We start from the raw sequence: 25,860 nt of genomic DNA on the forward strand, positions 1-25,860 counted from the left end.
AGGAAATGGGAAATGAGACAGATGGAAGAAATGGCATGCTATTCAAAGCAGTTAGATATGGTAATAGGAGAATGTAAGAATAGAAAAAGGGAAATCCTCAGTAGTGGTTTAAAGCCAAAAATACACAAGTGTTATATATGCCATCATTACATTAAGGCTTATATTAGAAACATACAGTTAAAGATGTTGAATCCATCACTGATTAATTTGAGTTAACCTGGGTATTTGCTGAGATTTACCAATTTAACATTGTCAAATGAGTATAAACGCAGATATCAGACCAGAACACTTAAGTGTATTGCAAAATGTACAGCATTTATTCACATACAGACAAAGGCACAATTCTACTAAATATTTTAACAAAAAATACAGCCATCTTCAACTAGGTCTTTATAAATACTTCAAAAAGGGAGGAAAATAAATACAGGATTGGGCCATGTAATATAAAATAGTCATCTCTACATATACTTTATTTCTATTTGTTTTATCATCATGCACCTGTTTTCAAATTGGAGCAAAATGGACACCAAAGCTAGGCACATAGTGAAAAAATCCTCTGTACAAGGTTTTACAAATGTAGTAAGATCTTTTTTACCCAATTTATGTAAAATAATTAAGATTTTGTACATATGAGATATACATCTCATTAGTTTAGACTGGCACGTATGTGTGTGGGTGTCCAGAATCAAACAGACAGCATTCCAGTCAACATTACTAAAATGTTTATTACCCTTTATTTCAATGTAGTACACCAAGTATAATCAGAGATTTCTTGGGCAATCTGCATAAGTAAAACATGACGCTAACAAGAAATCTCCATTGTTTTCTTATCAATGAAATGAATGTAGTGGTAGTAAAGAATATGGTTTTATTTATAAATTTTCATTAACTGAGTGTTAAATATAGTATGAAACAACAGGTCATACTGATTTTTACCTACTTCTGTAGTTGGAAGATGTGGGTAGGGGGAACGAACTATTTTTTTTTCTTTTGTTATTAATTTTTGGTTCAGCATTAATCAAAACATCAGAAAGCTTATTAACCTAAATACGGTGGGGAAAACAGATAAGGCATTCTTTCTGCACAAATGCTAACATTCCTAATAGTGCAAATGTAATCTGATACCTCTTTCAAAATTGATCATAACATCGAATGTTTATTTAACATCAAATTTACTTCTTCTATGGCTTGATGAAAAACTCCCTATTGGGCAGGTTAACCAATATTATTTCACTTAAACCTCACCTGAAACACTTACTGTAGTGAATAATTAATTAATCAATAACATCCCTCTTATATTTAACAAGAACATGCCTGCTTTTAAAGCAGCAAACCTTGCTATATACCTGTAATATATGGGTAGTTCAATCAAAAGGAACAAAGCCGTATATATATCTATATCTTACTTCTTTCCAGTAGCTTTCTACGATGGCATCTAAAAATGTTTAGAATGTAAAGTCTTAACTTGCTTGTTAATTCTATCCATCTTGACTCAAAGGCTATGCATGTACTACTCTTAGGAATACAGCGCTCTCTGTAGGAAGGGATGGAGAATAATGTTCTTTCTTTTAAATTTGAATAATTTTCTTGACAATGAAGCAAACTGCAAAAAAAAAAAAAATCCTGCCTATATAAAGTTATGTTAAAGCATTGGAACTCCAGTGTATCAATAGCCACCACTGGAACTACAGCTATTATATACACAATGAGCCTAAAATCAGAAAACGATGATCTCATGAAATGTGTCTATTTCACAACCTCCTCATCGTTCATGCACGAGTCCCATTTCAGTTTCCCATTCAGTTCTAACCGTAGCATCCTGGTATATTTGAATTTGATAGGCCAAGTTAAAAAATGGCCTTTCAAAGTCTGTATTTTTTATTTCAGTGGAAGCCGATTTCACATATATTAAACTATGATTAGCACCAAGCTAGATACTGAAAGTGGAGGCAAAAGATAAATGAGGGGAAAACTAGCTTATTTTCAAAGCATAGTTTTGTCTTCTTGGGATTATTACTGCTACTTTGGAAGTCAATGGGGATATGATCTGATACAAGTTCCCAAATTATAGAATTGGTGGGGTAGTAATTTAGAATTCATGGGATCGCATGCTATATTTCTTTATCCAAAAATTAGGACCGTAAAAAAAACTACTTTGCAAACCTCCTCAAATGTATTCATGATGATCATTGACTTGCATAGCAAGATGAAACAGTAGCACTCTAGTTTTCAGTTGAAACCTCTGGAAGACTTGAGTCAAATTGCAAGGTTCCAACGTTTGTTTTAAATATAATAAGTAAAAACTAATGATGATGGACTGAGAGGAGAGTTGCCAAACAAAATACCTACTGCTCCTTACATTTCTTGTATCCTCATTATCTCTGGTATTGTTTATATCCAAGTTGAGTCCCAAAAGTTGTAATCATCTAAAACTAACTTTGTGTCTCAAAAATGCACTCTTGCTGAGTGCACAAAATAGGCTAATAATCCGTTCACTTATTATTGCTGATGGCTTTTTCTCTCTACTTATTGCAGTTTTTTAATGATGTAATCAAAACACTCTTTTGCCAAATCTAATTCATATCATGAAGTCTTCTTAAATTGGCTTGAATGTAAAGCACTACTCGCATCTTATTGCCTTACCGTTTTATTCAAAAAATATACATATATATTTATTACATCCTTCTTTTTTGTATTTAAAGTAACCCTTATGTGTTAGAGACTTGCATATCCCAACACATATTATTAGTGCATATAAAGAAAGGCTGATGACTACTGCCTTTGGAAATACAGTCATATATCTTCATGGCAAACTTCATTTGTCTGCCATTGCTTCTCCCAAGTCTGATGAGACTCTTAAGAATTTTTCTATTGTAAAAATTCTCACCCATTACAGATTTATAATTTGCAGTGTATATCGGGGGTGAGTGCATAGGAGGAGAAACAAGACAGCCAACCCTGTTTTGCCACAGACACACATTTAAGTCTCTCTCACTTGAATTGTCTTTTATTTCACATGGCAGGTGCTAGAAGAATACAGCAAGCTTACAAACCTACCTTCCTTTCAAAACAAGATCAAGTACTTTAAGACATAGATACCCCTCTTCCCTTAATTTGAGAGAAGTAGATAATTTTCCTTAATTCTTTGTCTGGATCCCTTCAGAATAGCACTGTATATATACTGCAGTAAGTTTTTATTCTGAGCAGCTTGGATTTACCTCTTAGGGTATCTACCTCTCATGTAAATTCTTACCTGCTTGATAAAATGTGTGTCTAAAAACATTTGGAGTTAACAAAGGTTTCAGCTGCCAAAATTCCCCTGAATTCTAATACAGCAAAAAAACGAAACTAGGATTTACTCCGAGCACAGCCTGAGGAGAGTGACCATGTAGATTAGGATAAGCAGTGCACCAAAATGTAATTCATTACTCTCTTACATATCAACAGCTTGTGCTTTTCAGAGACGGGGAAAGAAAAAACAGTGCTATCTGCCTAAACTAGGGTCTACCCACACAATCCAATTAACTTATCCTTCTTTTTAAAATGAGCATTCAACATATTAATCAACTGGAAAACAATATTATTTTCTCAGATTTCTTTCAGACAATTGCAAGAATGTTCACATCTCACAGTCATGAGAACGGTGGAGGAAATATTCGTACTCAAGTGCACGTAAACAACTTTCTACAGCCCAGGGAAAATGTCTTTATTCTTGGTAGATCTGGTAGTCATAATTTAAGACTCTCTTTGTCCCATCAATAAATAGAACAGGGTAGCTACTTTTTTTTATATCCAGACTGGGGCTTCACTGATTCCAGTGCTGTGTTCTGTATCACTCTTCAGTCAAGAGGCAAGAATACTTCTCCTAATAATATCTGTCCTTCTAGGGAGAGTGCTATTTGATCCAAGCCTGCATTTCTTCTCTGCCATCTCAGTTTCTGAATCACTCATCTCTGCATCCGGGGCATACCCATCATTCTCACTGTCTACTTTTAAGTTGTTTTTTGCCCTGTCTTTAGGGGAAACTTGTCCAAGGGCCGAGTAAGAGAAATTAGAGTTTTGACGACATGCTTCCTCCTGCCCCTCTCCCTGCTGTTGCCTTTCTCCTTTCTTTGGAATTCGGAATCCTCCCCAATTTTTCACAGGGCTTCTGGGTGTTGTAGGCACTTTAACTGGAGTCGGGTTACAATTTATTCTGAAAAAGGATCCATTGCATTTAGGCACCATATCCCTCCGGATTCCAGGCGCTGATCTGCCACTTGGGTGATTCACGGCTCTTTTATTTTCTAACTGCCTCTGAAATGATTCATTTGACTTCAAGGGCTTGTAGTTATGTTTGGGAGGCTTCTCCTTCAGTCCTACCTTTATCGTGTCACAATGAGAATGATTGTCTCTTTTCCTGTGGTCTTCCGTTACAATCCCATTCTTCTGTTGTGCTGCTCCAAATTGTGCTTCTGCAAAGGTTTTTTCAAAACTGAAAAAGCTACCAGAAGAATCAAGCTCCTCCTTTTGGCTGGGCTGTTTCAGTAATGGTTTGTTATTGTGCCCAGAATTTCTCCTCATTTGCTCTCTCTTCTCTGTTTTTTTCAGTGAATGATTCAACGACATGCCCATTTGTTTTCGGAAGAAAGCCGAATGCCATTTCAAATCTTCTATCTTAGGTGCATCTGGGTCCAATGGCGAACTGTTGAAGAGCACCAAATTTTCCATCGAGGAGAAAGAGGAAGGCGTACCTGGAGAGACACCAAAAAACATGTTAAAGATGTTCTAAAATTACCCATCCAGTATTACCTTTAGTAAAAGCTTCCATTAGTTGCACTAAATTCTTACTGGGATGAATAGAATTTGAAAATGAATTTAATCTAAGACTAATTTTTCTCACTGATTTCAATAGGGCTTACATTCAATTAATTTACTCTAGCTACAACTTTCTTTACTCATGTAGGTAGTATAGCCAATGCTAACATGAGGTATTAATTTCACATTAAATTGTAACAGGTACCTAATCAGTTAAGTCAGTAGAAATAAATTGAGATGTTTTAATGATAAAACTACTTTGATGCACTAAACATCTTCTTCATTATTTCCTTTTTAGTCATTTTTGGCTTTTTTATTTTTTAGAAAAACAGAAACAAATTTAAATTTGCTAACCAGTTTTAGTCCTGCCTGTGCTTCAGTAGGAAATTTGTAGCACATTCCCTGCGACAATAATTGGTCAATTTTTGGCACATTTTGACCTGTTGTATGCCTCAAGTGTTAAATATCTATGGAGATTCTCAGTCAACTAGGTCAGCGATGGCGAACCTTTTTTGGCTCGCATGCCATAAGTGGGGGGAGCGCAGGGGGGTTGTGTGCGGGCCAGCCGCATCCATATTGCAATGCACGACCCCCCCGGTGCGCATGCGTGCACTACAGGCGCTCCCCCCCATTTTTACATGCTTTTTTTGCCCGCCCCACGCCCCAGAGGCTTTATAGGAGCCTGGGGAGGGTGAAAACAGCCTCCCCCGCCTCCCCCCGGACGCCCTCTGGAGGTGTCAGGGAAACCTCCGGACAGTCCCTGAAGCCTTTGGAGCGCTCCGAAGGCTTCAGGGACTGTCCGGAGGCTTCCCTGACGTCTTCGGAGCTCTCAAAAAGACCCTCCGAGCAAACCGGAAGTCACTTCCGGTTTGCTCAGAGGGTCGTTTTAAGCGTTCCAAAGGCTTCAGGGACCGTCCGGAGGCTTCCCTAACGCCTTCGGAGCGCTCAAAAAGACCCTCCGAGCAAACCAGAAGTCACTGGGGAGGGCGAAAAATGGCTTTAAAAAAGGGTGAACTCAGCTGGCCAGCACGCGCATGCGCGCTGGCCAGCTGACAAGGCAGCACCTCGCGTGCCCTGAGAAATGGCTCTGCGTGCCACCTGTGGCACGCGTGCCATAGGTTCGCCATCACTGATCTAGGTCATGGTTGTCTCAAAGGTGCTTTACAAGAGGCAACTGGACTTTCTAGTTTTTCTTTGAAGACCATCCAGATAGAGCTGAAGAAGCTTCTTGGATGAGAAGCAAAACGTCTTTAAAGAAAAACCAGAAACTCCAGTTGCCTCTTGAAAAAGCACCTTTGGGTCTGCCTCAAATGTTACCAAAACCTAGTTTTATCTCAAACATATTTTATAAACCACTTAGGGATGCGGTGGCTCAGTGGCTAAGCTTGTCTATCAGAAAGGTCGGCAGTTTGGTGGTTTGAATCCCTAGCCCCATTTAACGGAGTGAGCTTCCATTACTTGTCCCACTTTCTGCCAACCTAGCAGTTCAAAAGTAGGTAAAAATGCAAATAGAAAAATAGGGACCACTTTGGTGGGAAGGTAACAGCGTTCCACATGCCTTTGGCATTTAATCATGCCGGCCACATGACCACGGAGACTTCTTTGGAGAGCGCTGGCTCTTCAGCTTTGAAACGGAGATGAGTATCACCCCCTAGAGTCGGGAATGATTAGCACATATGTGTGAAGGGAACCTTTACCTTTAACCACTTAGAGAGGGCTGTAAAACACTGTGAAGCAGTATATAAGTCTAAGTGCTATTGCTATCTCCAGATTACCAAGCATATTATTGCCCTTATCCTACTGACTAGGAAGTATATACAATATACTAACAAATACAATATATAACACAATATATAAAGATAAACAGTGTAAGGACAGGGGAAAAGAAAGGATGGTTAACACAGATAGAAAGATAGGGCAACCTACAGTGCGTATTTGTATGTTATCTATGTTTATATCAGCTTGAAAGCATGCAAATGCAAGTAGATAAATAGATACCACTTCAGTGAGAAATGTCTGTATGGGTCGGCGTATAGTCATGCCAGTCACATCACCCTGAAAGTGTCTTCAGACAATGCTGGTTCACTTAACAAGGAAAAGGAAATAAGCAGTTCCCTCTGGAGTAGGATACGACTGGACAAGGGAAATCTTTACTTTTTATAAACTAATTTTAGCTATGTTTCCTTTTTTATGTCATACTTTTAATTTCTTTGGCTTATTCTTACATCTTTTCTATATCCTGCCTGAGATAAATAATATGATGTATATGTATAGTAGGTAAACATGATTTTAAATAGTTGTAAAACAGAAAGTTTAGGTTAAAATTTATGTTAGGTATTTTGAAACATCTTTCCATTTCTTTTTAAGATTACTGTTAGTTGCAGTGCATTTAAAATCTGCTGAAATTCAGCCATTACTAAAATGACAGAATTTCATATCAAAGGGCACCAATAACTTTATCTGTCAAAATTTTCATCAATGGTAGAAATTTTACTTCTGTGGGGGGAAAAATACCAATCTCTTTAATATTTGCCTTCTAATATCAAGAGAAACCTTTATTTTCAATTAATTGGTATGGTTAGTAATGGTGGAGATGTCTGCGTTAAATATGTAAATTATCTGCCATTGGGATAATTAAACCAATAGTTACTAGATTTGGCATTAGAGCACTTGCAATACCAAGTGCTACTAAAATTGACTAATATCTTCAAGCTCAATCCAATGGGGTAATTCAGTCAAATTTCCTTAAACTTCACTCATATTAAAAGTACACAGAATATGATCTTAAGTATGTCTATATGAAAGTAAGGAACTATCGACACATGGTCTACTAGGAAGAGTGTATTCTCCAAGCAGAAACTCCAAATATTACATAACTTTTAAAACATATTTATCCCAACAGGAACCCCCCTTCAGTCAAATAGTGATTTTCATTTTACTAATTTATTTAGCTTTTGAAATGTTAATGTGCCCAAATAAAGTACAAGTGTTAATTTGCCAAAATTAAAGCAGGGAAAATTGCAGAAGCTATTTATATCATTCTAAGAGGAAGCAATAGTTGTAAAGCTTTTCTTTTTCTCTTTTTTTATTGAAGGGGGGGGAGCTGTTATCGGTCACCTTTGAAGCAAAGTGGCTGCTCTTTTTCCTCAACCAGCTTATTTTTACAGAAAATGTTTCAGTTCTTGTTTTTTCAAAAATGCTCCTCCCTAAATAGTGAAAAAAATGTCCCAAACGATATAAATTATATATTTGACTGATATATAGGTACTTTTTAAAGATATCTTGTAATAATAAATTGTGATTAAGCTAAAGTTCCTAAAATTCACAAAACTAATTCAAGTTTTTGAAGTGCATCATTAAAAATCAACATTGCCTTAGCTTAGCTTGTTCTACAGAGCACAAATATATTTTTCAAAGCTTTATTGAGTTGTTATTTATCCTATAATGGAAAATGTTAAACTGAATTAGTACAAGTTTTATTAAAATGCAAGCATGAATTAACTGAACAAAATTTAAAACCTTATCCGGTGCTAAAGTAATAGAATGTAAGAGGATGAAGTTTAACCCTATCCTCTAGGTTTCTGACCAACATCTGTTGACTTTTTAATAAAAAGTATCTACTTATTGCTACTCATGATTAGCAAACTTTTTGCAATCAAAAATCCTGATAAAATGATGTGTTGATTTGTATGGAGTCTTCTATTAATATTCAAATGCATACTGTATATACATAACTACTTGCAGGCTATCAAGTTCTCTGCAAATTTCTGGGTCTGGATAGATTCACTGCCAGAATCTGTCGACAGAAATAAGGTTCTCAAATCTTGCTTAATATAATGGAATTATACTAATTAGAATTTGCTAAGTGGAGTAATACTGTTGCATGGATATGAGAAAAGGCAACTTGGGGATATTATGACTTTCAAAAGGAAGCAAAAATAGGAAACGAGGTTACAAGCAGCCATAACAATATTTTTGTAAGTATTTGCTATACTTTTAGAGAATTATTTTCCAAGTATATAAAAATATAAATCAATAAATTCCTTAAAGAACAGTAGAGATAATACATGCAATCTTTTTTACAGCTGAGGGAAAACTGGGTAGGAATAAGGTAATTCTGATTTAACTAAATTTAAATGTATGTACTTAAAGACAGTCAAATCAAAATTTTATGGTCTTGCATAAAGAAAATGAATGCCATTATTTCCCATTTATTTGTTGTTTTATATCAAGAAGGGGGACAAAATATGAGCATTACAATATTAATTTTAATTCCAGTTCATTTGGAAGTGTTTTTCCGAAGTCATTTTCTGAAAAATTACAGAAAGCAACAAAACTTACCTGAAGCTCTTTCATGTTCTACAAGATTTGTATAAAGATTAAATATCTGTTCCTGGACTTTGCAAACAGATCTTTTAATTTTTTCCCGTCGGGTCACCATGTACGTGAGGTTCCGTACCTAGAAATATTGAAAATATTGCTAATATGAGGAATGCATAAAAGAAGTTTAAGATTATTTTGAAGTTATTTGAAAAAAATAGTGGCCCATCTGGAAACCTCTTTATAGTGAGAAAAAGAAAAAGAATGAAGTAAAGAAGCATCTTGGATGAAAAGCATCCAAGAAACATAAACATTTTCAAAGAAAAAAACCAAGAAAATCCAGTTGCCTGTTGAAAAGCACCTTTAGGATAACCATGACCTGGATGATTGAGAAGCTCCATAGATCTTAGGAAAAAAAGATCTTTTATTAAAAGGATTCAAAGCAGAAAGATTATATAACTTGGATAGAAAACCTAGACAGCATTAATTACATTCTTCTAAAAATGATGCCTTATAAATTCCGTCCTTTCGGTCTGGAGCCCGAGTCTACCCTAATTGCACAGATCTTTAAAGTTACTCAATAGCTAAGAGAAAGCATAAACACAGGGAAAACAGATCTATTTTACTTTCTGCATTTCAGTTTGAAGACCCAATATCAAAAAAAAAGCTCTTCCTGAAAGCAGGTGTGCAGTATTCAGATCCAAAGCTAGAAACTTGTCTTGGACCTGGCATAGATATCCTTGTTCTACCTACCAGCTGAATCTTAAAGAAACTTCAATTTTTTTCTAATCTCAACACTGTAATCAGTTGGCTCCAGAAAATAAGCTTTTTTTGTTCAGAAGTTAAGGAGACCTACAGGAGCTAGCAAGCATGCCTGCACCACATCCAAAGCACCTTGTTTGAATAATGCACAATTCTACGATCAGCAATCAGCTTTCATGCCAATTTCATCTTCTAAGCAATGAAAGGAAGTTATCCAGCAAGGCTGGTGATATCAAAATTGATTATGATTATCAAAGTTTCACAAGTCACATTCATTCCAGTAGCTTCTACTAATCATAGGAACCCTCAGTGGAAGGTAAGAGTCATGTTTGAAAAACAATTTGAGGCTTTGGGTCATGGAATGCAATCCTCCAAGCACACATCTCAAAACACGCGAGTCCCTCAGACTGCTTTAGAATTAAAAGTGATATACATTCAGTATTTCACAAAGAATTAATGAATCTCTTCAATCTGGCATTTTATAATTAGGGCACCCGGAATGTGTATCAGTACACTGCACAAACTCCCTAATTAATGAAATGCAGACAAATGTTACGTTGGGTTTTTAGGTAGTCTCTAGCACAGAGTAGCAAGAACATCTTACTAAAAGTAAGAATCTGATTGGACTGCAACTTGAATTCTAAGAGGAGTAAATAGGGGGTGGGGGGGGTCTAAGAAGTGGGGAAAACTTAATTGAAGAATGCCATGGATAAATGTGCTGCTTTTCTGCTTTGTTATACAAAAGTGAAAGTTATGGATGTTAGGAGAAACGAATTTAATGTAGTAAAAATGGGCTACTGACAAAATATGTTCTTAAAGTAAGATATAGGGTCAAGAATGAAAGAAGGACGAACTGAATTTGTTGATAAGAGTAGGAAGACTGAAGGGGTGGAGTTGCTGAGAAAAAAAAAGTTTAAAAGTTAAATGACCAACAATATACCAAGCAATATTTGAAAGTGATTTAAGCAAGGATGGTTTGTAAGACTAAAAATGTATTTTCATTTATTTACATCCTACCTATATTGTTTTTATAAATGACTCAAGGTGGCAAACATATCCAATGTATGGAAAAAAGATACGGATCTAGATTTAGGTGACTTTTTTCCTTACCACATGCATTTAATTTCTTTCATTTATTGTTTTTTACCCCTTCTCTGGGCTCTGCATCTTGCTGCTTCACTCAAAGCGCAATAGCTTGATGGCTATATATAAAATGAATGGTTATTTAACATTTTCCTATTACTTTATTTTTAAGGAATTTATGTATTATGCATTATTTAATTTTATATGAATCTTGGTGATATTAGTGGAAATGTATATACATATACTAATGCCATAATTTCAAATATCAATGGTGTATGTTTTAAAAACTCTTATTTCGTATCTATTTGAATCCCATATTGAGGTCCAAACAGAATCACATGCATGGATCAAATATCAGATGCACAGAACATAACAAAGTTACTTTAATCAATGTATGGCATAAGGAATGTTACATTTAGATCTGTATTCTATCCCTTCTTCAAGAACATCGTAGCTTACCCTCTCCAAATCTTGCCGGAGGTGAGTGAAAAGCTGTAGTCGCCTGAACAGAACATCCTGTTCCCGTTTGGCTAGATTGTCCTCTTCGTCTTTCTTTGGGGTGATCAAAGGTTTGTTGAAGTTTGATTTTCTCTTCAATTTCCAATACTGATACAGGAATTCTACAGAGTCCTCTGGAAGTTGCAGAGCCTTAGCCACTTCTGAAGCATTAACGAAGGCATAAAACCCATCCTCCAGTTGCTGCAGTTTCTGCTTTCGAATACTGACTCGATGAGCTTCCTCCTGATTTTGAGCTATGCTATCATATGATTCTAAATGACCCAGAGCATGATCGTGTGCCCCATTCTCATTTTCTTGGCCAGTTAATTCATTGAGGGTTTCCTCATCCAACTTCTTAGTAGAACTGTGCTTCAGACAATAGGATTTGAATTTGACTTCATCGTTGTCAGCCAGAATAGTCTTCATCTCCAAACCACGGTCAAATGCACAAGTGACATGAAAGGCTGTGCGGCAGTTTTTTACTGAACACTGCAGAAAAAAGAAATAAAAATGTTAAGTACTTAAATATGCAGTAAAGATTCTGAACCCTATGTTAAGGCTCCCTAGATCCAAGCTTTGGACATAATAGAAGAATATTACAACAGCAATTCAGAATTGGGCCCAGAGCCTATATTGTCAAATGTTATCTGTTCTATGGTCAGGAAGCTCAAAGCATGAACAGAAAGTGACAATGGCTCATTCGTGAGTTACTATAATTATGAAGGGAGTTATGACTGATCGCTTAGTGACCATTCAAAGTTATGATGAAACTCCCCAGGGTATTTACAAAGTTTTCAGGGCTATCCCTCCTGCAGTCATGTGACATTTCAAGTGTTCCATATCTGGCCTGCCTTCACAACCATTTGCAACCAAATTGCTAGTGTAAATACTGTAATCTAAAGAAATTTTGCCACAGCATATCATGGAAGTAAAACCAAGTATCCCTTGGCTGTAATAGACAGTATAACCAAGTATTTTTTATTTCCCACTCACAAGGTACCCTGGGGTTGTGTTGGCATAACACAGCGGTTCTCAAATAGTGGGGCTCCGTAAAGGGGGGCGCGAAGGCTCCCTTTCCATCTGGGTGCAACGGCGGCGGCGTGGGCGAGGCATAATATATCCCGGCTTGAAGTGGCAGCGCTGGGGACTGCTCAGAGACTCATCAGAGCCGCGGGCTGGAGCTGTGCAAGAAGCCTGCTCGGGCGGGGGTGGGAGGGAGGGAAGCATGGCTGTCCCAGGCTTCCCTCCCTCCCCCCCCCCCTCAGCCCAAGCAGACTTTTTGCACAGCTCCAGCCCGCGGCTCTGATGAGTCTCTGAGCAGTCCCCAGCGCTGCCACTTCAAGCCGGGATATATTCTGCCATGCCCTCGGCGGAGTCTTTATGCAGGTAGCTCGCCTCCCCGCCAGCAGCTCCACCGCCAACATTCCGTCTGGAAGCGGAAGCGCAACAGCCGCTGTTGGGGAAGGGACAAAGGGGCGGCGGTCGCTCGATCTTGCCACCGCCACCCCTTCGCCCCTGGTAACGGCGACTGTTGTGCTGCTGCTTCCAGCTGGGATGCTGGAGGAGCTGCTGGCAGGGAGGGAGGGAAGAAAGGGAGGAGGGAGTAAGGATAGACAAGCAAGAGGGAAAGAGGAAAGAAGGCAAGCAGGCAGGAAGGAGGCAGAAGGAAGGAGGGAAGAATGGAACTGGAAGGGAGGCAGGGAAGGAGGGAGGGAGAAAGGAAGGATAGGAGGATAGGGAAAGAGGAAAGAAGGCAGGCAGGCAGGGGGAAAGAGGAAGGAGGGAACTGGAAGGGAGGCAGGAAGGAAGGGAAGGAGGAAGGGAGGGTGGAAGGAAGGATAGACAAGCAAGAGGGAAAGAGGAAAGAAGGCAAGCAGGCAGGAAGGAGGCAGAAGGAAGGAGGGAAGAATGGAACTGGAAGGGAGGCAGGGAAGGAGGGAGGGAGAAAGGAAGGATAGGAGGATAGGGAAAGAGGAAAGAAGGCAGGCAGGCAGGGGGAAAGAGGAAGGAGGGAACTGGAAGGGAGGCAGGAAGGAAGGGAAGGAGGAAGGGAGGGTGGAAGGAAGGATAGACAAGCAAGAGGGAAAGAGGAAAGAAGGCAAGCAGGCAGGAAAGAGGCAGAAGGAAGGAGGGAAGAATGGAACTGGAAGGGAGGCAGGGAAGGAGGGAGGGAGAAAGGAAGGATAGGAGGATAGGGAAAGAGGAAAAAAGGCAGGCAGGCAGGGGGAAAGAGGAAGGAGGGAACTGGAAGGGAGGCAGGAAGGAAGGGAAGGAGGAAGGGAGGGTGGAAGGAAGGATAGACAAGTAAGAGGGAAAGAGGAAAGAAAGCATGTGACTACGGTGGGAGACGAGGAAAGACCGGTGTGCTATGTTATGCAGAGGTGTACTTATAACAATTTTATAGACAAATTATACTATTTACAGTCGCGCGGGGGGGGGCGCGAAATGTTCTCTTCTTCCTAGGGGGGGCATGACAGAAAATAATTGAGAAGCACTGGCATAACATAAGGTTATTTGTAAGTCTATGATGAGGATCAACATGTTTACTGCCCAACTGTTATGAAGAATATGCTGCACTGTGGATTCACAGCCAGAAAAGAACTGGAAGCCGCATCATTTTCTAGACTTGCTTAGTAGCCATTTGACTCAAGAAAGCAGCAAGTTTTAAGAAAGCAGCAAGAGACCACATGTACACTGAAAAAACTCTCTTGGTTCTTGATTCAAAATGCTGCACATCCCTAGTGATGCAATTTTTTACCTACATCTAGATATACTTGTTTCGCTAGAGTGTGGATAATAATATCATTGAAGACTTCTTAGAATATTAGAAATACCAGTGATTACCAAGGCCAGCACACTATTAACAGAAATAAGCTTGATGGCTTAAAAGAGATTCAGTAGCAGATTATTTTAAGCAGCCTGTCTTGATCATTTGGAAGTATGGAATGGCTTGAATTCAAAACATCTATTTATTGAAACCTCAATTTTCAATGCAGTTATCAGAAGTTAAAAAGAATAAATAATATTCATGATTTATGATAGATAGATAGATAGATAGATAGAAAGATAGATGTGTGTGTGTGTGTGTGTGTGTGTGTGTGTGAGAGAGAGAGAGAGAGAGAGAGAGAGAGAGAGAGAGAGAGAGAGAGAGAGAGAGAGAGAGAGAGAGAGAGAGAGAGAGAGAGAGAGAGAGACCATGTTTTCCCAAAAATAAGACAGGGTCTTGTTTTCTTTTGACCCCCAAAATTAGCAGTTGGCCTTATTTTCGAGGTGGCAGGAAGTGGCAAGCGTGGTCATTTCAGGGCTGCTGCTGTATTGCAATATTTTCAGGGGAGGCTTATTTTCGGGGAGGGCTTATTTTCAGAAAAACGGTGGGTGGGTAGGTAGGTAGGTAAGTAGATGGAGGGATGGGATAGATACAATAGAATAAATAAAAACAAAAACATTAGGAACAAACTAGTCATCATGAGCTATCAGAAATTTAGTGGAAAAATAGGATGCTCGAGATGCTATTCTTTCAAGTACAGTATACTAACAAAAAATACAATACATAAAATTATCTCTCTCCTATGTAACTAAAAACTCAGAGAACACGTACGGGTCTACTAAAGCTTACAGTAACATTTATTAATATACTGAGCATCTATTATATATCTGCGAGTCATATTCAGCACATTTATTTTAAATTTCCTTTGGAAGGACATTACTAAACACAGCCTTTGGCAAAGCACTTGAAAATCTGTGCTGGATTCAATGTCAAACCTCTGGCATATCAATGATTTAGAGCTAGAGAGAAAAGCAATGTAGGAAGCAGCATAATGTAAACACATACAGCAATTCTAACCCATATCTTTATCCATAGCCAAATGATATCTTCTTGGTAACTATGGGCAATTCACTAAAAACATTCACAATTTTCTCTGCATGAAAAGATAGGGAATAGTGATCAATTTTATTAGTACATTTTTCTCTGAATAAAAGTTGTAGTCACCCAGTGTTTAATTCATAAGTCGCTTAGTGTATACTCTGTCTGTAAATAGGTTAGCTCAATGTTCTGATTAACAGTACTATTGTGTTGAGACATAAAATATTAATGTTATAATATCCAAGTGCTGCAAAGCAATTCCTGTGTACTAATACATATTTTATGCATAAACATGGAAGAACTGCTAATTGAACAGTGAGTTAAAATGTAGTTTTTTAAAGCTATAAATCCATCACAGTAAATAAGACTACCATTCTCTATGTAGGGACTATTCTATCACTAAAGAGGGCTCAACATATCATGTTGCTCTGTTACTTTGATTTTATCACGCAGGTGAGAATATTTGAAAGAGTCACTTCACTATCCTTCTGTATTAGGCAGTATTTGAATCCTACTAGAAATCGTGTTCAACTAAGAAACATAACCTTGGGAAACATAGTTTGATGGAATAATATATTAGTGATCTCCTAAACATTTGCTCTCTAAAGTCTGAAAATCAAATAAAATTTGACAGATATGTTAACTGTAAGATGTTTATGTTATCACTAATAATTAATCTGCAAGATAGCAATGTTGCTCTAAATGAACCGCAAAGAACAGACAGGCTTCTGAAGACCATTTTCAGAAATGAAATTAAAACAACTCTGGCCCAAACAAGCAAAAACAATGGCTATCTGAAATGAATCAGTGAATACCTAGTTTTCATTGAACTTGCTCAATTAGAAATGTAGTAAAGTGCTAAGTATTTCTCATTTAACATTACATTCAGTCATACTAGTTTTTTTTAAAAGAAATCCATTCATCTGTACCTACTAAATTAGATATAGATCAAGTTAAATATAGCTAAGTAAGCTGCAAATTCAGTAGGTAATACAAGGAACTCTGAACAAAGACATGATTTCAAAAGCTAATAATTACAAGAGGCAAATGGTAATAAAAAAAAATCTAACAATCAGATGACAAGTATAATTGGCATATAGACAAGAAAACACTGAACAAGCTCCAAGAAGCCAAGAAAAAGGAGATATGACACAGCACACAAAGGATTATTAACAAAGGAGAGAAAGCAAGGAGATTGAAAATTATTTAAAAATTTCTTCAGCAAAACAGATGTCAAAGACAATGGCAATTTCAAAAGCCATCTTAAAAAAAGGTTAAATCACACTGATGATTTATAAATATCAAAGAGTTCACACTGAACACAGATTCAATAGTATGGCAATGAGGTTCTCGAACACAATATTGATTAGCCAATGTATGTATCTAAACAAAAATCCTAAATTAATGTTGTAATATTAATGTATGTAATGTCCCAATGATTGTATATGCGCTGCCAATGTCAACGCTCATCCCAGAATTTATTTTATGAAAGTTACAAGGATATAACATGGGAAGATCACGATAAAAGTTAGATAAAGACCTTTGGCCAGGTTTTTGTAATGATTACAGTTTCTCAAAATACCTAAGAGCTGTTTACCTGTATGGATGCCCCAATCTTCTCATTACAAAGACTGCATACCAGGGCCCACCTGCTGCTGGGAATATGAGAGACCTTTGTAATGGGTTCCATCTTTTCTGGGCTACCAATGCTCACCTAAGAATAATTGGAAAAAATAATACATATTTAAAAAAACCAAATAGCAGTGAAAGTATAACTGTCCTCTACTTACTGACCTTCAGATTATCCCATCAGACCAATATTTCTAGTCATCTATTACTTTATCAAATTATATTTCCAACTAATTTTGTTGTATTTAAGTACAATGACAATAAAGATTATACTTATATCCCATTAAAAAAATTCTTAAGGGTTGGAAATAAATTGATTTTATTTTTATCCTGCCCTTCCTCTTAAATTACAAAATTAAACAAGTTTCTTCACACATAAGAAGTTTGGACTCATAATAAACAGTGATAGTAACTGGCCAGGGATGAAGAATAGAATGTGAACTGGGTAGGAATTTGAACTAGTTATCCTCTGGCCAAATCTAATACAAATTCCCTACTGAAGCCCAAGTTAAAAGTTTGATTAACAAGTTAAGCAAGCAATAGTGCATCTTTCCCCCCATATTCTTGTATTCTAATGACAAAGAAAAAACAATGTGGATTTGCTTTTATTCTGGCCTAAGGGAACATTTCAGGTTATGTGCAAGTCTCTTTTTTAATGATGGAATATTCTGATGTTCATTGGAAATGTCATGTTTTTCTCCTAAAACTGTGAGAATGGAAGGAAAAATAAACAATCCAGAACACCCCTGAAACGGTTTGTTTTGCATGCAATTATGTATTTCTATATTACATTAGCCTTATATTACAGAATTACATCATATCCTTTTCTTCTCCCTTATAATAGAAGGAAGATGGCAAATAAGTCTCTTTCAATCATGGCTCCAAAATCAGTCATTAACTATAATTGGTTCCACTTCCTAACAATGTTCATACACTCTACTAAAACATTAGAAAACTTCTTAAGGGCCAGATATCCCACTACATCTCACTAGCAACCTCCTATTACCCATCTCCTGCTATTACACTGTAATGTTCAAAATCAAACTATTTCAAATTCAAAACACTCCATTTCAAATCTGAACTTTTTGTTTTGACTGTGAAAGCTGTTTCATATTTGAAAAAGACAGTTTCAATCATTCTGGAAATGTTCCTAGCTTAAAACAGCTACACTGATCTCAAACACAGTTACACGGTGATCAAATCTGTCTCCTTTGGATCCTAAAAGCACTATTTCAAAAACAAAACAAAATTTTCAAGGTCAAAATCAAACATTCTGAATTTCAAAATGGTTTGAACTTGAAATGTTTTCCATATTTCCCACTGCTACCAATACAAAATCTCAGGAAGCTTACCAACATGTAAATATATTTCAAGACTTAAACTGTAGACAAGGACTTGCTAGTGATGCTAGATTACAATTTTCAGGATCCCTCATTGACCATGATGTAGATCAGCAACATCTTGAAGTCAACAAGTAATCCTGTACCTCTCATTTCAAGTATAAAGGGGTTAACAATATCTTCAATTATTAGATGGGTTCCACATTATCAATTTTAACACCGTCTGTTATGATAACCAGTGGCACCATTATGACTCCCATACTAGCCATAAAGCTTTAAGTATGAATCAACATCTGCCACTCTGAACACCCTGAAATACCAACCTCTGGGATCCAGAGGGCACAACTAACATGGACCCACTTGGTCCCACTTCGAGTTGGTTTCATGGCTCCACCTTTCTTGGGACACAACAAGCATTTTGGCTGGACACCAAGAGCACAGGTTCGGCATAACCAGCTGCCTTCAGGAACTTTTAGGATGCCATAACATGCCTGAAAAAAGAAGAAAAGGTTAGCAGACAGGTATAAACAGGGCACTTCATTTGTATCAGCTTATTGTTAATAGTTTTAGTATTTATATATCACCTCCCTCATTAGCCGATACCCAAGTTGAGAAGCTTAAATTACAAATGAAGAGGTGAAGCTGATGATTATTAGTTTATGTCTACAAGAATAAGGCTTGTGACGACAAATTTGAATTCTGGTGATAACACGTTTAGGCTAATACTAAGATTGCCTTCATATCTTTGGTTTTTATTAGGTTTCCATTTCAGCAAACCTAATAAAGTTTGTTTCTTTTTTAAAAAATCAAACAAAAAGAAATAATCTAACAAAACAAAACAAGCCCATTCTCTGGATCATGGCTGAATACTTTAATGAATTCATGAGATTACCTTGCTGCTAAAATGGCTTCTGAGTAGCTTAAACTCCATGTAGCTATGGGGTATCAGCTGAATTAAAGCTTCTCAAATTTATCTACTGGACAACAGCCAAGATGGCTGTGATGTTAATTGCAGACATACATTCTCAACCACAAAAGAAGCAATTTTTAGTAATCATGGGACTCTGGCCATGTTTATAACTGCTTCTAAGTTCACAAAGCTATGAAATAGACCAAACAATGTGTAATAGAAGGAGCTAAAACAGGGAACTGAAGATCTATCCTAGCCAGCTGTGCTGCCAAAGGGAAGGCAGATTGTATATGAATAATGATTATTTCAATTGGAGTTAAGCCAACATTTTATTAACTAAAATAAAAGCCTAAAAAATATCTGTGTCCCACTTGAAAGCTGAGAATAACTTTAAAATAACCGTAAAAAAAAAACCCTACCCACCCCACCCCACCCCACCAGGTGGTCTTCCAAGAACACAAATAGTTTCTCTGGACCTGGCTGAGTTTCTGCCTCAACGTACAGCTATGACATTAATTATTCTTCTGGAAACAGATATGGTGTTCCTAGAGAGGCCATTGCTTCTGATGTTTTAAATCTTTTGTGGCTCAATATAATTTAAAAAGCAGTAAAAATGACTGCCAATTGATCAAGAATTTTAAAAGTGTAAAATGCTCAAAATCAGCTCAAACCATAAAAATGTCCTTTTCTCTGGCTTATCATAATTTACTGACAAAACCACTCAATTAAAAAAAAAACCTGGAGAATAAATATACACATAGTGTATTTCTTCCTCAACAGGAAACAACTCACAGAAATGTTGATTAATATTAGTATATTAATACTGGCCAGTCACTCTTTCTCAGCCCAACCCGCCTCGTGCGATTGTTGTTGTATGGAAAGCAGGAGGTAGGTGTGTTGGATGTGTTAGTCACCTTGAGTTATTTGTGAAAATAAAGGTGGGATATAAATAAGCAAAGAAAAATACAGCTATCCACCAATCCTTTAAAAGAAAAAATGTACAATTTTTAAGAACAGAATTTTGTATGGTGCGGTGGGAACTACCTTTAAAAAGAAGTAGAGTAAAAAAAAGGACAAGGACAATATTTAAATGTAATCTACATTGCTCCTATTAATGTAATATTTTTGTTGCATTAAAAATTATAATTGGTGTGGACTTTCGGGTTAGAGAATTTGGCGGCTGCACCTGAAGTCCTAAAATGTCAAAACAAACCTGGGATCTACCGTGTTTCCCCGAAAATAAGACAGGGTCTATTTTCTTTTGACACCCCCCCCCCAAAAAAAGGGCTTGGCCTTATTTTCGGGGAGGTCTTATTATTTTTGAGGTGTGGGAGGCGGTGAGCATGGTCACCTCATGGCTGCTACTGTGTTGCAATATTTGGGGGCGGGGCTTATTTTAGCACATGCACTCAAAAGCTCGATTGGGCTTATTATCCGGGAAGGTCTTATTTTCAGAGAAACAGGGTAAGATTATACTCATCTATCTTAACAGAAATATAAATACACTCTATCTTTTACATAAAGGAAAATAGGACTATACTCCTATCATTTCTTACAGATGGGCTGAGCTAAATTAATCAATATAATCCATTCTCCACATAGAGATGCATAACCATTTCCAAATGGCGAAGCAACTACTTCGGGAAGAGAAGTCTGAAACTCTTCGTAATGCATAAAAGGAGATCAATCAAAACTCTTATATCCCTTTGTATTGCTTCCAAAAAATATGACAAAATGGTAATTTACAGGTAAACAATATGTTAAGCCAAATGGACAGCAACTGAACAAACCTGAGGCTAAACATTCAAAATAAAGCAAAAAATAAATAAATACACATGAAACCAAATATAGGATTTAAAATGTAAATTGCAAATAAAAAAATGCAACAGCAACACCAACATTCCAAGTAGGAATTTGTGTAACTATTTTCCAACACGATGCTACTAAACTTCATAGTTAGTAACTCAAAATTTTGAAGACACACTAGTCACTAAGCCTCACAGTACTATGGAACTTTTAATAGCCATGAATAAAAGGTAACATCCATTCCTGGTGATTTCATGAATAGTTTCTTGTGTTTTTCTTGTCAACAATACAGAAGCAGTTTTCCACTGCCACCTTCTAGAATGTTTATAGGTAATCCTCAAATTTATAAACATTAATTTAGCAACTGTTTGAATTAATGGCACTGAGTAACGTGGCTTATGATCCATCCTCACACTTACGACTATTGCATGATCAAAATCTGAGCACCTGTCAATTGGCTTAACAAAGCCAATCACAGCAAAAAAAAGATTGTAAAATTGGGCACAACTCACTTCAAGACACTTGCTTAGCTACTGAGATTCTGGTACCAATTGTGGTTGTTAAGGACCAGAATCTCGGGTTGTTGAGGATGATCTATATTCTATAATACACCTATTTTTACTGTTCTATTTTATAAACTTGGTATTTTATTTCTAGACTCTAGAAAGAGTGCAGAGAAGAACAACAAAGATGATTAGGGGACTGGAGGCTAAAACATATGAAGAACAGTTGCCGGAATTGGGTATGTCTAGTTTAATGAAAAGAAGGACTAGGGAAGACATGATAGCAGTGTTCCAATATCTCAGGGGTTGCTACAAAGAAGAGGGAGCGAAGCTATTCTCCAAAGCACCTGAGGGCAGGACAAGAAGCAATGGGTGGAAACTAATCAAGGAAAGAAGCAACTTAGAACTAAGAAGACATTTCCTGATAGTTAGAACAATTAATCAGTGGAACAACTTGCCTCTAGAAGTTGTGAATGCTCCAACACTGGAAGTTTTTAAGATGATGTCGGATAGCCATTTGTCTGAAGTGGTGTAGGATTTCCTGCCTAAGCAGGGGGTTGGACTAGAAGACCTCCAAGGTCCCTTCCAACTCTGTTATTATATTATATAGAAATCTACAATCCAACTGCTAATCAAGCAAGATCATGCTTAGCGTCTGAGCACAGAGAACATCAGCCAAGTGTTATCAGGTGAGACAATTATCCATACTTAGCTCAGTTATCTACCTCATTTCCTGGATCCCTTTGCCTCTATCAATATACCTCATCATAAACTTTCAAACACCTTCAATATGCTTAGAATGTGCAAAATCTTTATTGCTTCATCACAGTGAAATTGTGAAGTCCCAATATTATTGTTGTATACCTGATGAACACAAATATTGCATTTGTCACAGAACACCATTTCATTGCCATCTTCACCATCAGGAGACTGGCAAACGTCACAGACAACATCCTCATCATACTCGATGCCAAGACCTTCCTCAGTCTCAATAGCATGATTCATATTGTCGTAACACCGTTGCTCAAATTCTTCCATGATCCTCTCCATGGTGTATTCATCTAGTTCAGGCATCCCTGGTTAAGTTATATAATGACATTTAATTTTCATGTTCTCTTTTACTTACCATTTAAGTTTAGCAATATAAACAATCAATGAAATCAAAGTGAAAAGGAAAGGAAAGGAAACAGGCTTAGGTTATATTTGATATTAACTAGTACTAGCCTTATCTTAACCAGTACAATTAATCTAGCTATCACATGGAGTTTCATAATGTGAAGCTGAAAGTAAAAAATGGGTATGAAATTAACCATCTTTCCAAATGCACATAAAAATTAAGGTTTTTGATTTATTAATTTGCCCTGAATCAATATGGCAAATGCATTTAAATAGGCAAATGTTACCATAGCTGCCAAATAACAGTGTGGATGAGACAATGTTGTACCAGCTGTGAAAATCTTCAAGTTAGAGAAAGTAAGGATGTTAATCGACATCTAGGATACTTATAGAACTCTGTGAACTGACTTTTGGACTGATGTGAATTGATTTTTAAAATATTCTACTTTACGAAATGTCAAGAAAAATAGCTTTTATTCAAGACTGCTTTGTCCCAAAAGCTTAGCAAGCGTATCGTTTAACCTGCTAGTATGTACTTGGTTATTTGGTGAAGATCAGATGTGATGGACTTTAAACTCTAATTGTTTGTAGCCTGCAAGGCCATTAACATCATGTTGAAAGCTGCATCCCAGCAATCAGTTGGAGAAGATAGATCCATACTAGTGATGGCGAACCTATGGCACGCGTGCCACAGGTGGCGCACGGAGCCATTTGTCAGGGCACGCGAGGCGCTGCCCTGTCAGCTGGCCAGCCTAGTTCACCCTTTTTTAAAGCCATTTTTCACCCTCCTCAGGCTCCGGAGCCTTTATAGGAGCCTGGGGAGGGCGAAAAGAGCCTCCCCCCCCCCCCCGAGGCTTCATGAGCTTCCCTGAAGCCTCCGGGGGACAAAAAACCGGCCCTACGGGCAAACCAGAAGTTCGGGAACAGACTTCCAGTTTGCTCGGATGGTCGTTTTGACTGCTCAGGAGGCTTCAGGGAAGCGTCCTGAAGGTCCCTCAAGTCTTTGGAACACTCAAAACAACCCTCCGAGTAAACCAGAAGTCACTTCCGGTTTGCTCGAAGGTTCGTTTTGATTGCTCCAGAGGCTTCAGGGAAGCATCCTGAAGGTCCCTCAAGCCTCCAGAGGGCTTCTGGGTGGGGGGGGGTGAGGCTGTTTTCGCCCTCCCCAGGCTCTTATAAAGCCCCTGGAGCCTGGGGAGGGCAAAGAAAGCGTGCAAAAAATCGGGGGAGCACCTGTAATGCACGCATACGCACTGGGGGGTTGCGCATTGCATTATGGGTGCGGCACACCCACACACTACCCCCCTGCGCTCCCCCCACTTATGGCACGCGAGCCAAAAAAGATTCGCCATCGCTGATCTATACTATGACTCTATGTATCAAGTTACATTAAGCTGCTACTTCTATCCTCAGAACCCTTTAATTCTGTGATGAACACGCAGTACTTCTACTCATAGAAAAATATAATGTATTTTAATGTTAATGGTATAGCGGCATAGAATTAGGACTTGGTATGCAACCTTTCTTTTGAAGTTAATAATATTTTCACATAGAAGCTTTATTTCCAAATATCTGATTCCTGAAAAAAATCAACTGTTTAGGAGGCTATATCCAATTATATTACTTCGGGCACAGCAGCCGCTTATAAGAAGAAATCTGAACAAAGCCTAAATTTCTTTCTTAATAGCTGGCCCTACTGTGTGCTTCTAATTATACAGTCTGATTTTCAGTTTTACAGGAACTCTTTCAGGTTTCTGAATTCCTTAATAGTAGCTGTTATAATAATATCCCATATTTTAAGAATGATTATTTTATTTTAACAATGTTTGGATACTTCATAACAAACTGCAACAAAGGATATTTTAAAACTACTATCACAAATTCATTACTGTGTTGTCCTCAATCAAAGAGGTGCAAGGTTGGTTTACTGCAAAGGTGGGTTGCTCCCAGTTCAGCCCGCGTAGGATGAACCAGTAGAAGCGGCGGCCACCTGCTCAGACGCTTCTGCGCACGCGCAAGCGCACCCAAGCCAGTAGTAAAAAAATTGGCAACCCACCACTGATTTACTGTAATTTGCTATATGTATATATGGGACTGCTCTTCAAATCAATCCAGAAAGGGGAGCTGGTGCAGAACATCATAGTTAAGGATTCTTCCTCCACTTCATACCAATTATAAAGAATCTCACAATCAGTTTTCTTCTAGCTCAGTTTAAATTCATTCTTACTGACCTATAGAGGAATCTGTTCTATGGCTACGATGCCTTTGTCTGAAACCACTTTCACCACTTAAAAACTTCTCCTATTAAGTTTGCAGAAAATCTCCCGCACTTCATTCTTCTAGAGGGCTCTTGGAAAATAGGAGGTAAACTATTCCTAACATGTATGTACCTTTTTAAATGTAGTTGGAATCTTCAGTTTGTCTTGAAGTAAGTATTTATGTACTTATATGTATGTATGCATATATGTACAGGTAGTCCTTGACTTACAACCACAGTTGAGTCTCAAATTTCCATTGATAAGCAAGACAGTTGGTCAGTGCATTTTGTCCCATTTTATGACCTTCTTTGCCACAGTTGTTAAGTGAATTACAGTAATTGTCATTACAGTGACAATTAACATGGCTGCTAAGTGAATCTGGCTTCCCCATTGAGTTTGTTTGTCAGAAGGTTGTAAAAGGTGATAACACATGATCCTGAGACACCGCAGCTATCATAAACACGTGCCACTTACTAAGATTCAAATTGTGATCATAGGGGGCTGCAATGGTCATGAGTGTGAAAAGCAGTCATAAGTCCCTTTTTTCAGTGCCATTTTAATTTCGAACAGTCACTAAACAAATAGCTGCAAGTCAAGGATTACTTCTATACGTATATGTATTTAAAACCGTAAGACCTTGGTTGGCTTACAAAGGAAAACAACAAAAATAAAACCATAAAAAATAGAATAGTAAATATATAGCTTATAGATTTTTTTTTCCAAGCAAGTCAGCAATACTAATTGGTTAAAATATATTCTACCCACCCTAGAAAAGATCAAAAGATCTTGCTAAAGCTCTGCAACTGCAACTGTTCAAAGATATATGATTGCATCTAGTATCATCCTATGTTTTTAGATGCCAAATCCTAAACAGCACGACTGTTTTATTAATTCACATAATATTAATCAGGAATTGGTGTTTCTGATATGCTTTCCCTCTTCCTGCAGACTTCTGTGAATCTCAAAAATCCTA

At 37.6% G+C, this 25,860-nt stretch overlaps 1 protein-coding gene across 9 annotated transcripts in view; it reads right to left on the minus strand.

The window, feature by feature from the left end:
• Nucleotides 1-294: 294 nt before the first annotated feature.
• The window catches only part of JADE1 (jade family PHD finger 1), a 165,716-nt gene continuing 140,150 nt past the window's right edge, over nucleotides 295-25,860 (minus strand). For all 9 annotated transcript variants that reach the window (XM_081959359.1, XM_081959357.1, XM_081959358.1 and 6 more), the window contains 6 exons: nucleotides 22,378-22,589; nucleotides 18,618-18,785; nucleotides 16,923-17,039; nucleotides 11,422-11,949; nucleotides 9,139-9,256; nucleotides 295-4,733 (listed from right to left, as the gene is read on the minus strand). In XM_081959359.1, coding sequence (XP_081815485.1) covers nucleotides 3,844-4,733; nucleotides 9,139-9,256; nucleotides 11,422-11,949; nucleotides 16,923-17,039; nucleotides 18,618-18,785; nucleotides 22,378-22,589 — 2,033 coding nt within the window. In that variant the 3' untranslated portion in view covers nucleotides 295-3,843. The remainder of the gene's footprint in view (nucleotides 4,734-9,138; nucleotides 9,257-11,421; nucleotides 11,950-16,922; nucleotides 17,040-18,617; nucleotides 18,786-22,377; nucleotides 22,590-25,860) is intronic.

Source organism: Natrix helvetica (assembly GCF_964273705.1).
Source record: "Natrix helvetica genome assembly, chromosome: 7".
NCBI classification, from domain to species: Eukaryota; Metazoa; Chordata; class Lepidosauria; order Squamata; family Natricidae; genus Natrix; species Natrix helvetica.